This window comes from Cricetulus griseus, chromosome 2 (genome assembly GCF_003668045.3).
Source record: "Cricetulus griseus strain 17A/GY chromosome 2, alternate assembly CriGri-PICRH-1.0, whole genome shotgun sequence".
NCBI classification, from domain to species: Eukaryota; Metazoa; Chordata; class Mammalia; order Rodentia; family Cricetidae; genus Cricetulus; species Cricetulus griseus.
Window position 1 is genome coordinate 315,895,129 of NC_048595.1, and position 13,634 is coordinate 315,908,762.

General features: G+C 44.1%; 1 protein-coding gene across 2 annotated transcripts in view; it reads right to left on the reverse strand.

The window, feature by feature from the left end:
* Window positions 1-4,465: 4,465 nt before the first annotated feature.
* Window positions 4,466-13,634, reverse strand: part of LOC100756663 (beta-hexosaminidase subunit beta) — a 35,109-nt gene continuing 25,940 nt past the window's right edge. For both annotated transcript variants that reach the window (XM_027401666.2, XM_027401667.2), the window contains 5 exons: window positions 8,031-8,103; window positions 6,327-6,501; window positions 5,232-5,322; window positions 4,975-5,079; window positions 4,466-4,648 (listed from right to left, as the gene is read on the reverse strand). In XM_027401666.2, the coding sequence (XP_027257467.1) occupies window positions 4,600-4,648; window positions 4,975-5,079; window positions 5,232-5,322; window positions 6,327-6,501; window positions 8,031-8,103 (493 nt within the window). In that variant the 3' untranslated portion in view covers window positions 4,466-4,599. The remainder of the gene's footprint in view (window positions 4,649-4,974; window positions 5,080-5,231; window positions 5,323-6,326; window positions 6,502-8,030; window positions 8,104-13,634) is intronic.

Genomic DNA, 13,634 nt, shown 5'->3' on the forward strand with positions numbered 1-13,634 from the left:
GGGAAAATCAATATAGATAATTATCTCAGCCTCCTCCAAATTAATTCCAGGTGTATTGGTGAGGTAATCTAAAAAAGAAAGAAACAAAGAAAGGAAGGAAGGAAGAAAGGAAGAAAGAAAGAAAGAAAGAAAGAAAGAAAGAAAGAAAGAAAGAAAGAAAGACAGAATGAAGGAAAAGACCCAGGGGGAATGACTAGGGAATATTTATCAAGTCATTGGGAGAGGAAGAGTTGTTTCCTTAACTTGGATTTTCATGATGTTCATAATGGGGAAAAAAATCAACAGTTTTTTAAAAAAAATCTGTTCAGCTTCTGCATGTTAAAAAAGCAACCCAAATAAAAGGGTTGAATATGGTCAGTGAGGGCATGGTGTTTCCTCATGCTATGACCACAGGAGGGGGCCCCAGGGCTATGAGAAGCCAGAGGTTTAATAGCCCTGCAATGTATTATTATTAACATGAGCATCTCGCATCCCCGGACAGTCTGTAAGGTAGGTAAGGCCAGTCTTATTTGACAGTTGAGGAAACGGAGGTTCACAGAGGTGTTGTCAGACAGCATGGGAGTCAGGATTTGACTACCCTGGGCCATCTACTTCCCATGCAGCCAGGCTGCCCCTCTAAGTGTGTCCTTGGCAAACAAAAAGGCAGCTTCTGGCTGAGGCGATAACTGGGTTGGTAAAAACCTTGTGTTATTAGAGTGAGCACCTGTGCCACTAAAAAGGCAGTGTGGTAGCAAACTCCTATAAATTCAGTGCTGGGAAGAAACAGACGGAGATTCCTGGGAATCACTGGGAAGTCAGTCAGCAGGGCCTGCTTCTTGAGCTCCAGTGTACTAGAGACCCTGTTTCAAAAATCAAGGCGGATGGCTACAGTGGAACAATGTCTGAGATTCATCTTCAGCTTTCACATGCACCTGTATGCTAATACACACACACACACACACACACACACACACAGACAGACTCACACAGATAGACACCCAATAGCAGACAGACATGCAGAAACAGACACACATACATATACACACAGCCAGCCAGATATATACATACACACATACGTACACAGACACACACACACATACACACACACAGACAGACACACAGAGACAGACATACAGACATGCAGATTCAGACACACACACATACATAAATATTTATATATACACATAGACAGACACATACATACACACAAACACATAGACACACATAGACAGACAGACAGACAGCCCACACTGTACCTCCTCCCCAGCACACACAACAGGCAGGTTTTTGCCTCTGCAGCCTGACCCCCAAAGGACCCCCATTTTGAAGAGTATGAGTAAGGAGCTACAAGAAAACAGTGAAGACTAAGAAGAGGGGAACAGAACCGACTCAAAAGACAGAGTGCTGGGCAAAGAAACAAAAACCTGGCCTTGGAAAAGAGATGTGTGTCTATGGTTTCCCTTAGGAGCTTCCTAGAGAACTGTCCTCAGCCCCCATCAGGTAATCCAGCCTCTGAATGGATCAGTACCTATGCAATATTCATGTGAGCATCCCAGGCTCCATCCTTTCATGTCAGAGAGCTAGACTACCTGTCCCCTAAAATCCTTTGTCTCTCCCAATCTTGTCCCTTATAGCTGCTGACTGGTGTCTAAACCCAGTGATAATTTATGTTAATATAATCCATTTTAAAGTGTGATGGGGTGGGGTGGGGGGCTTGGTTCAGTACCCTAATCAGGAATCTAGGCTTTGGGGTCATTACTGAGTCTCTGAAGTGCCCCAATCAAGAACACACTCCAGAAATGCAATTTGATTACTGCTTTTTGAAATCTAGCAACTGCATCATTAACTATACAAGGTATGACTGGGGAGGGTGGGGAGGGGAAGTGGATGCTGAAGCCTGGCCAACTGGAAAGACTGTGGGAGCCTGTAGGAGCAGGCAGCCCAGCCTTTGGAAATGCATGTGGCTTCTAACAGTCACTTGACCCTGTCTTCTCCCATTTTCCTGAACTATCAGTGTCCTGACCCTGGCTCAGAATACTGTCCACTGGGGGGTGCCCCTCAGACTGTTGGAATGTCTGAGAGATGGGTCCTTCTCTGAATTCAAAAGAGTGGACTGCACTGTGTTTAAAGCTCTTTGTTAGTAAACTGTGGCACATTTGGCAGAATGTGGTCTTGGGCTCCCTTCTGAGACCTGGTAACAAGGCTGTAGGGGACAATGTGTGTAGACACCACTGGATCTCATGCCAGAGGCCACCAGCAGTCACACAGCACTGCTCTTTAATTGCAGAGTCCAGTCCCATTTGCCCCTTACTTTTTGCCGTTGTCATAAATTATCTTGAAAACATTTTCAGCTTCCCTTTATGGCCTTTGAATTCTAAAATTGTAAACTGTGTTACACAAGGAAAGGGTTTGCTTATTGAGAATGTTTCTATTGTCTTGTATGTATTATCAAGTATTTAAGCTCTTGGTTTCTTACAAAATGTTCTTTGTGGAGTGTTGAAGCAAGTGGGTTACCAGAGTCCTAGGCTCAAGAATATAGGAAATAGTTCAGTTTTTATGTAACTTTGTTTTACTAGAATAGAAATTTGTTCAACTTATGAAATCCCCTTCAGGCCCTGAAGAAAGCTGACAAGCAGGTCCTGGAGCCACTGATGAGTCTTGAGGTCACAGTGACTGGAGATTACCTCAGCCCTGTCCTGGCAGATTTGGCACAAAGAAGAGGGATCGTTCAGGAAATTCAGACTTGCCAGGACAACAAAGTTGTTATAGGATTTGTTCCTTTAGCAGAGATGATGGTAAGTTCTTAGTGTTTAAACTGTACCCATTGCTTAATATAGGAGATCTACTCTCAGTAAAACCAGGTGGTTGCTAACACCTGAGGGCATCGGGGCTTGGCTTGGGAGAATGTATGCCAAGTTTCAACCAAGAATGATAGGACTTTGGCCATCGGTGGTGGGTGAGAGCTAGGGGACACAGCGCTTCAGGCAGGTTATTTCCACCTTAGGACGACAAAGATTATGGCATACTGTCCCAAATGTGGTCAGTCTGAATGACCATTTTCCCCTTTCTACCTTAGTTTTGAAGCCAACATCATTCTCAGGAGCAAAAGAACCCAACCATGTTCTTTTGCTCCTGGGATAGGCACTAGGGGTACCAACCAATAAGGAGAAAGGTCAGAGTGATGGCACCAAATTCTTTGGCCTCTGAATGAATGAACAGCTGACTTACCCTATGCTAAATTTTCTTGTTTGCCATAACCAACCTTTCTTTCTTTCTTTCTTTCTTTCTTTCTTTCTTTCTTTCTTTCTTTCTTTCGGAAAAGATGTACGTAGGGTCAGTGGTATGGCTCTGCCTTACCACCATCTTGTCAGTTGTGGTCTACAGACAGACAATCAGCAGGAAAAAAAAAAAGCTTAAGGCCTAATAAAATGCAGTAACAAATTGAAATTCTTTTCATTAGGGATATTCAACTGTGCTTCGAATACTGACATCAGGCTCGGCTACTTTTGCTTTAGAATTCTCTACTTATCAAGCCATGAGTCCTCAAGACCAAAGTACTCTGCTCAGCCAGAGAAGTGGGTTGGCCCAAGTGCTTTAGGACCTTGGGAACATGGATTAATGCCTGGAAAAGCACGGGCTGCTTTATTCTCAGTAAGAACGCTGTTTTTTTCATTGGCTGGTAAATTACTGCTTCCGTTTATGGAAAGAACTTGACAAAAGATGTAGATAATGGTATTGGAGCTGCCATTCTCACTCTGTGTGAAATGTACTGTGCTATAAATGCCCCCCAACTGTGTGCCCTGGTTGGATCCCTGACTTCTGTTACTTTGATAAAATAACCTGACCAAGAATCTTATAAAAGAGTTTGTTTTGGCTTAAGGTTCTGAAGAAGGGTCCACAATTGCAGGGATAGTAAGGCAGCAGGAAGCTGAGAAAGCCCATCTTTAATCTCAAGCAAAAGCAGAGAGTGAGAACTAGAAGTGGGGCCAGGCAGTGAGCTCTCCAAGTCCACCCAGTGATGAACTCAAGCAAGGCTGTACTTCCTAGACCTCCTCTAATAGACCCACCCACTGGAAGCACTTGTCCAAAGGCTCGGGTCTGTGTAGAACATAATTGCTCATTTAAAATTGCCTTTTTACATTTTTCCCTTTGAGTGTTTTACCTACATACATGTCTGTGTACCATGTGTGTGCCTGGTGCCTTTGGAGGTCAGAAGTGAATGTTTTCATCCCTTGGAACTGGAGTTTGGATAGTTATGAACCACCATGTAGATCCAGGAATTGAACTCAGGCCTCTGTAAGAGTAGCAAGTGCTCTTAAATGCTGAGCCTTCTATCTGGATCAACATTTCTCAGTTAAGCCATCACAACAATGAAGGCATTCATGCAGACGTTTGGAATATTTGAGTGGTATCACAAAGCTTTTCCATTTATATTTTTAAGCTGCTCACATAAAAGATGCCAGTATTCAGCGTGTGATACAACAGGTAGTCAATCAATAAAAAGATGGTTTATTAAAAAAAACAAAACAAAACCTAACAAATAGTTTTACATGATTTCAAAATCAACATGATTATAGTTCAAGCTGCTGAAGCCTTTTCTGTTCACTTTTTCACTTTATGCTAATGGCCACAATGTCCAGTAAAAAGAGGTTGTGCAGTTATTCCACGGCTGTTGACAGATAACAAAAAAGATGTTTTAGGTTGGTGGCTCTCCCATCTCACATCACTTTAGCAAATCATCCCATCCCCGCCCCTTCGGTGACTTACTGTTTCTAATTTAAGCACTTAACCCCTTTAAGATGGCAGTTATACTAAAATATATCTTATTGGTGTTACTTTCTCCCCTGCAACAAGGAATGCCCAACTTCTACTAGGTAAATCACTACTTCCTAGGTGACATTTTTATTTATTGCAAAGCAAAAAGCTGAAGACACTAGTTACACTGAGTGCTGGACTTTAATAAGAGATCCTAGACTGGAAGGGAGTGCCTCTCACCTGACCATTCTGCAGCGGTGTCTCACCAGTCTGCTGTAGGCATCATCTACGTCAATGACAGTTTCAGGACTCCAGAGTCTCTCACCAACAGCGCTTGCCCGAGGCCTGAAATTTAAAATATGTGTCTGCCAAGGCAATTTAGATTTCTCCTTCAATTAAGTCATCTATTTAAGGAAATTCTTCAGCGCTTTCCTAGTTGCATGGAGAATAAGACCTAAGGCATCTTTTAAGGCAGTTGGTACCCTTTAATTCCTTACCATAATCTTGGAATAAGGTTAGTTGCATCCACGTATTCTCCCCAGAGGCAAGCTTCTCCACCAATGACAAGTTGTTTCTGCTTCTTAGAACCTGCATTAAAGCAGTTGAAGGGAAAGCAGCTAAGCTGTACAACACTGGCTTTCTTTCTGTAGTCACTCAATGTTACCTTCCCACACCCTACACCCTGTAGGCAGCAGAAACTTTACTCCCACCCTGGCTCAGTGCTATTCAACAGACATGGAAGCCTGTGCTGACTCAGGAGGAGATACTTTTCATAGGGTTCTGCACAAACTCCTTTGGACACCTCCTCCCACTTCCTATTATTAGTGGCGTGCCAAGAAATACAAGTTGGGATATGAGCTTCATTTTAATGGACTATGACCACTACACTTATCTTTGGTTTATATTCCTTAGTATTTAATAACAGAACGAAAAAGAGTATCTAAGAATTATTTTTTCGAGACAGGGTTTCTCTGTAGCTTTGGAGGCTGCCCTGGAACTGGTTCAGTAGACCAGACTGGCCCTGAACTCACAGAGATCTGCCTGCCTCTGCCTCCCAAGTGCTGGGATTAAAAGCATGTGCCACCATTGCCCGGAGTCTGAGAACTATTTTCTTATACTTATGTTTGATCCTCAAAATGCTTTGTGGAGAAAAATATAGTTTTCAGAGGATCAATATTTTTTGAGATTTTTAATCATAACATCATTTTCTAAGCTAAAGACTGATAGACAAAAACCGTATAAATTAGAACTGCTAATAAAGTGGTTGAAAACCCAGGACTACACAGCCTGAAATCCACAGAAGAAATGGTAACCTTACTTAGATGCCTTCCAGAGTTAACACAGCCAAACATCTCTCAGATATAGAAAGCAACTCCATGAAAATGGAGGCAAATCTAAGTGGCATCTACTTATGTATTATTTCATTTAGAGAGCACACTGTTCCTTTCAGAAGTTAAAATTATATCAAATGTTTACCTTTAATAAAATCAAAGACCAGATATAAAACGGATAATAGGCATCCAAGTTAGATTTGGGATGAGAGAATGAAAGTTATGGAAGAAAGTAGCAGTAATGATGGTTGCTTTACTTACCGTCAAATTTAAGAGGCTCTACTCTGTAGTATTTTTTCCAGTCTTGCCCGTAGCTAATGATGTCCAAGTACCAAGGAGCAGAAAGGATTGCTTTGAAGCCAGATGATGTGACTTCTTTTAGGTTCGCCAAATAATTTTCATTTTTCCACACTTCAACCACTGTGTCCGGCCGAAGCTAAAAGTGCAGATGGAATCACAGTATTAGGTCTAGCAAAAACAATCTTTAAGGCCTTGGTATAATTTCTAAGATCTTAGAAAAAAATCATATATCCTATTTTCTTTTTCCTAACAGTCAGTGCCATATGCTATTCACGCACTATGTTTTCATTGCTACTCAAATTTTCTTCAACCCTTAAAACTGGATATTTAACTTTTGTCTAAGCTAACACCTCAGAGAGGTAAAGAACTCAGGGTAAGATGTGCTCCTTGATCCTATTCCCGACACACTAATATTCTACTTAACCTGGAACCATGAGACTATCACCAGCCCCCCAGAGAGGTAACAGTGGTAGCTGCACTTGTGAGATCCACTACAAATAAATAATAAGTAATTGTGTCAGAACAAATATTTCTTAAAAGTGTATATTAATTTTACCTATTTTCAAACCACTTTAACACTATGTTTTGAAAAAGCTCAGGCTGGAGAGTTGGCTCAGAAGTTAAGAGCATGGACTGTTCTTACAGAGGTCCTGAGTGCAATTCCCAGCATCCACTTGGTGGCTCACAATCATCCCTATGATATCTGGTGCCCTCTTCTGGTGTGCAGATATACATGGAAGCAGAATGTTGTAGACACAATAAATAAATAAAATCTTTAAAAAATAAAAAGAAAAAAAAAGGAAAAAACTCTTTTGTTGTCTGTTTTGCTCCTAAAAACATAAAAGAACTTAATTAAAAATACTTCAACTTGTGAGACAGCAGGAGTTGGGGGAAGAAATGAGAATAAAAAAGTGAGTTGTCCATATTACTAATGGAGTCATATATACTATAATTGTGTACACATGTGTATGGGTAGGTTTGCCATCATGCTGTAATCACTATACCCTCAAGAAAGTCTCTCTGAACCTGGAGCTATGCTGGAGCCAGCAGATCCCAGCAACCTTCTTGTCCCAGTCCTGACAGTGTTTGGGTTACAGGTGCACACTAGGCCATGCTAGGCTTTGTTGTTCTTTGAGACAGGGTTTCTCTGTTTAACAGTCTTGACTGTCCTGGAACTTACTTTGTAGACGAGGCTGGCCTCCAACTCACAGATCAGCCTGGCTCTTCCTCACAAGTAAGTGCTGAGATTAAAGGTGTACACCATCACCGCTCAGCCAGCTTTTTTTTTTTTTTTAATTTTGTTCTTGACAATTTCATATATGTATACAATGCATACTGATTAGTCTCTCTCTTGAATCTTACATCCCTTCCCCCAACTAGTGACTTGGTTTGTGAGACCACTGGACTGCTGTGATCTCTTGGACCTGGGAGGGTCACCAATATATACATATATATATGTATATACTGAAGCAATGCCTCCTCTCCTTGAATCTATCTGTAGGAGAGAGTTCAGCAGTGAAGAAATGGAGCCCTGCAGCCCTTCCTCCATCCAACCTAACTGCTGATGAACATCCAGCTTTTAGATAGGTGCTCAGATGGTACAGCAAGCAGTCTCACCCACTGAGCCATCACTCCAGCCTTGAGTGGAGTTTTCACAGTTCTTACCTCTACATTATCATCAAAAAGCTCTTGCCAAACAATGGAGCCTTTCTTCAAGGATGTAATAATATCCAAAATACTAAAATTGGAAACATTGACAGTTATTTAGGATCACAAAGTTAACGCTCTTCAACATGCATGTTTTCTACCAGGAACAGCTTGCAACGTTGACAAGTACTGTACCTCACGATAACATAGCTATATAGAACCAGCTAAAGTTGGGTAGGAGGCTAGGTAGAGAGACAGGCCAAGGTTAAGGGGCTTGGGAAATGGAAAAAATTCTTTGACTTTAAGACAACCTGAGATATGTCTTGCTGACTAGAGACTGCCTCCAAAGAAACTACACAGAAAGTATGGTACCTTAAAATACCACAGGCAAGATTATTAAGATTAGTGCCATACTCAGGATAAAAACATTTCTTACCCTCTTATAGAAAACCTGACTTAGTTTTTAAATATTGATCCATATTTTTGTCTTCCTCATATGTAAGCTTCCCCTTATCTTATAGATCACCTCTTTAAACAATGTAATCCCAAAGTCCTCCAATCACGTCCATAGCCTCTACTGAACCACTTAGGTACTGCCCCCCTGACCGAAATCTTCCTGGATGCATCTGCCCTTCTAATTGAACTGAAGTATTTCACTGTGAATTGTGAGAGTCAGCCACACATGAATGGAGATCCCTCAGGAGATGCCTCAGGGCTGACAACTTCAACCCTGAGCTTTGTTCCCCATGCTTGTGACACATCTTTACAGAACAGTGGTTCTCAATCTTCTAATGCCACTTTAATACTGTTCTTCGTGTGACCTCCAACCATAAAATTATTATCGTTGCTACTTCAGAACTGTAATATTGCTGCTGTTAGGAACTGTAATGTAAATATCTGATGTTTCCAATGGCCTTAATCCACAGGTTGGAAGAAAGGAAACTGACACCTAGCTTGATATGTCGTGTCAGTAATGTTCAGTTATTAGCTGGCACAGATACTTAGTTAGGCAATAAAAAACACTTGAAAGGGTAAATAAGAAAGAACACATCATACAAAAAGCTAAATAGGAAGGAGCAGAATGAACTACCCAATGGATAGAGCAGAGCAGAACCTGGAAAGGCACAGCTTACAGCCTTTTTTCTGTGGCTGACAATCTAAGAATGGTTGTTGAATCTGCAAAGCTCTCTCTCTCTCTCTCTCTCTCTCTCTCTCTCTCTCTCTCTCTCTGTGTGTGTGTGTCTCTGTCTCTCTGTCTCTCCTCTCTCTCCTCCACATAGTCCATGAAACCCATGGCTCTGGTCTTTCTTTCTTTCTTTCTTTCTTTCTTTCTTTCTTTCTTTCTTTCTTTCTTTCTTCCTTCCTTTCTTTCTTTCTTTCTTTTTTTTGAGATGCTTCCTTTATTAGAAACAAGTAAGATGTAGTGAGTGGAACAATGCATTTGGTATCTCTGCCCCCGACCCCACTCCAGCAACGAATGCCCCCGGTACAGCACAAAGAAAATCCAAAACAAAATAGTGAAGCCCTCTCTCTGGCCCCAGATGCAACACCTGCTTGCCACTCAGTCAACACTTTGAGTTTGATTACATGAAACTGCCCTAAATCTCCTCAGGTGAGGTCTGTCCCTAGACCTGCCTTCACTTGGCAGCAGGACAAGACAGGTCTGCTCTTCTTCTGGGGCAGATAGACTAGGCCACAAAAAAAAAAAAAAAAAAGACTAGTAGACACTCTAGATTCTTTTCTTGACCTCAGAGTCTCTCTCTCTCTCTCTCTCTCTCTCTCTCTCTCTCTCTCTCTCTCTCTCTTTCTCTCTCTGGCTGTAAACAACTCCTTCAGGGAGTTGAGCACTTTGTTCTTTAAGAGTATGGGCAGGGTGAGTGAGCGAGCCCACCTGGGCACTTAGGACACTTTGTCTGATGACTGAGGCTGAGTCCCTGTCTCTCTGACTTCTCCCATCTGTAGAACTCAGTGTACATTTTGCCAAGAGCAGGGCCTTCAGGCCCCCAGCTTGGTTTAATGCTGGTCATCTTTGGAGACAGAGTTCAATATCACAAAGACACCTGCTTCAGAGTGCCAGCATGTAAGGGGGACACAAGGCAGAAAGATGGGCTAGGCCTGATATTTTCCATAAAATAATAGGTGTTAGCAAAGCTTGGTGTGAGTCAACCTTCAGATGCCAACATCTTCAGCCACAGGCACCAGTGGGGAAAGTGAGCCCCATGTAGGCCTCAATCCAGGGTTAAGGCCTTTCTACCCAGCTCACTCCCTATAGACTGGAGTCCGTGGTAGCATGGGGAGTCAATCCAAAGGCATGGAGGGAAGTTCTTCAGGGCATGGCAGAGGACTGGAGCCAGGCCCACTGAGTCCTTCTGACAGTAGCTACCTGAGGCAGGTCAGCTTGGAGGCTCCAGGACCCTTCTCATATGGTTCAAGCCAGTCACAAGGCAGGCATACTTCAAAGGCTGTGGAGCAGCTCTGAATCCATGATGGCGCTCTTTAGCCCCTTATCCCATGAGGGTTGAATGAAGACACCAGGACAGTTTGGATAAAAAACAAGACTTAAAAACAACCCCTGAGCCAGCTCCTGCAGACCTGGGCACGGCGCCCATCCTGAGGCAGCAGCAGAAGCGGAGCAAGCCACCTGGTTCTGGGGATAGAGTTGTTGCCAGCAGATCTGTTTCTTCCAGGGCAGCCCCCGGGACTGGCTGCTTTGTTCCATGACTGGGATCAATGAAACCAAAGCTCACTCCAGAGATTTGTGTACCCTAAATCTCAGAGGCAATTTCAGCTGAGAGTTGGCCCCCAACTGATCAAGATGAAGGCAGGAGGCCTTTCCACATTCCAGGACCACCCACATAGGAAAGACTTGAGCACTTTGTTCTTTAAGAGAATGGGCAGGGTGAGCGAACGAGCCCACCTGGGCACTTAGGACACTGTGTCTGATGACTGAGGCTGAGTCCCTGCCTCTCTGACTTCTCCCATCTGTAGAACTCAGTGCACATTTTGCCAAGAGCAGCAGCTTCTTTGGTCTGAGGATCTTGGAGTCACAAGTCAGCCATCTTTGCTGGCACTTGCTGTTCGCAGCACAGGACAGTGAAGGGAAGGAAGGTCCCTAGAGGCCTCTGATGAGAACCCTGCACAGCACAGCTGCCTCCAGCAGCAGTCTACAGAGCAGGCAGCTTCCCAAGCACACACTTCCCTTCAGCATTAGCGTCTGCAGAACGCCACCAGAAGCCATAGCCTGATGCAAACCCCTCCTTGCCTGCAGAACAGCTTCAGTTCAGGGGACAACGCTGAACCTGGCTCATGGCTAAGGCTTCTTTCCCCCTACAAACTCCCCCTGTCCCTGAGGTGCCGAGAGGTGAAAGAACAAGGTATCATTTGGGGCTTTCTCCCAGAGCACAAGTTACAAGGAAGCTGAATGTGCCTTGCTGACAGTACCTCCTAGGCCTATGACTGAACACCACTGAAGAATGCCCACATGGGCAGCCATGTGCTCAGGGGCTTGACTACTTCTGGAGAAACTGGCAGCAACAATAACCATCACTACCACCACAAAAATTCACACAATAGCATTGGTGATAATCAGACTCAGACAGTGGCAACACAGTCCAGATCGCCTCTAGTTACTATTTCCTGCTGCCACTGTGGGCTGCACACCCTGGAAAGGAGCTAAAGGACCACAGAAGGAGATGGCTGATGGGTTGGAAGGCACAGGCAGGGGCAGGGGCTGGGGCTGAAGGGCCAGGGCATCGTCACACCACCCCTGCTCAGCCTCCCTGGGACACTCCCTTTTTGCACTAAGATGACTTAAACAGAGCTTGCACTGATACGGTCTCCACAAGATCCCAGGTACTACAAGGAGGTCCAAGGTTCCTTTCAAATAGCCAACCTTCTTAGGCAGTGAAGGCAAAGTCTCACAGGAACACAACAATTGTAAAGTTGGCACCAGCCGGCTCAAAAGCCTTTAAAATCACTTGGTTGGATAACCTTCTAAAGGAGAAGGTCCAGGAGATAGAAGAGGGACTTGATTAATGAAACCTGTTGCTATGATTGTCACAACTTCCTACTCTTCAGAATGCAGCGGTCTGGCCTCTACTCAGGACCAGCCCCACCCCAGGAGCTTGTCCTGCCATCCTGGAGACCTGAGCCTTCTCCTGAGCTGACAGTCCCTTCACCTTCCCACCTCATCCAAAGCCAGCTGGGCAGCCAATTCCAAAGGGGAACTGGATGAGGCTCCCCAGATCCCCTTCCTCCTGCTCCCTGAGAACAGCACCTGCTCCTGAAGAAACAGTAACTGTGCCAATACGTGCCTTTCTGCCACTGTCCTTGAAGAGTGACTGGATTCTGTTTCTTTCTCTTAGAGATCAAACATCTTTGTACATTTGGAACATGAAAGATAGTTAATATATATATACATATATATATACTTTTATTATTCACCTGTCAACTCCATAATATTCCAATCACGAGCTAGGTTCAGCAGTTACATTCCCTTGATCATGCTGCACGAGGGTGTTATTCATTGAAAACAGGGAGACCAGAAACATGCCCAAAGGTGACATCACACAGCCTATGCCATTGCAATGTAATTGTCAAGTTCGCTGGCGGTTTGGTAAAGCTGGTTCCGTTCTGTTCTATTTGCCAGAGATCTCACATTTGTGAAAGTTGGACTAACAAGTGGTGGGATTCTGTTTCCTGGTTTAAATTCTCAGTGGCTTTATCCAGAATCTCACAGGCAACTGGTTACTGTAACACCAATCCAACCTTCTCGGCCCCCATGTCAGGGCACTTCCAATTGTACAGGTAATACTGCAGGTTGCTGTCCCCTATGCCGAATTTGAGCTTCTCCAGGAATGTTTTGTTCTCCATGAGACCCAGTGCATTGAATATGTCGAACCCTTTCATTTTGGCTAGAACAAGGGCGTCGCTTTTCAGGTCTAGAAAAGGAGTCTGGGTGTGAATGTTATAGAAGGAGTAAGCAGCTTTCAGACTCGTGTGGGTTGGATGGTTTGTGATGGTGGAGGGAAGTGTATAAAAGCTCAGGAAATCAATCGCCTCACCATCTGCATTCTCTACCACAAAAGTGTCAATGATGTTCTCTTGGGGGTGGAACCAGTGCTCTACCTCTTCCTGGCTCATGACTGGCGTGAGGTGAAACTGCTTCAAATACCTGGTGAGCAGCTGGTGTACTACTGGAATGTCCTTTTTTTCCCCATTGGTCAGAGCCCAGCTGTCTTGGGAGTCTCTGGCAGTCAGTAGAGCTTCATGGTGCTCTGCATGGTCCTATTTCTGCTCAGGTGGGAGAACTTCACTTCAATCAGCTTCCGAGGGTTTAGGGACTGATGCCAGTACCTGCAGGTGCCAACAGGCTTTGGCAATACCATGCCAGAAATGTAAACAGCTTGGAAAATGCCCTCCAAGTGAACCCTCCGGGTTATCTCTCGGATCAAAACAGGAGCCACCCTCTTGGAGCACAGCTTCTTGTGGACACACAGGAAGTTAATCTCCACCATCTTCTTCTCTGTGTCATAGATGTGGATGTTTGCTGGGATGGCACTGATGAACCCAACCAGTTTCCGACTTGAGACCACTCGAACCCCACAGTGCCACTGTGGGAGC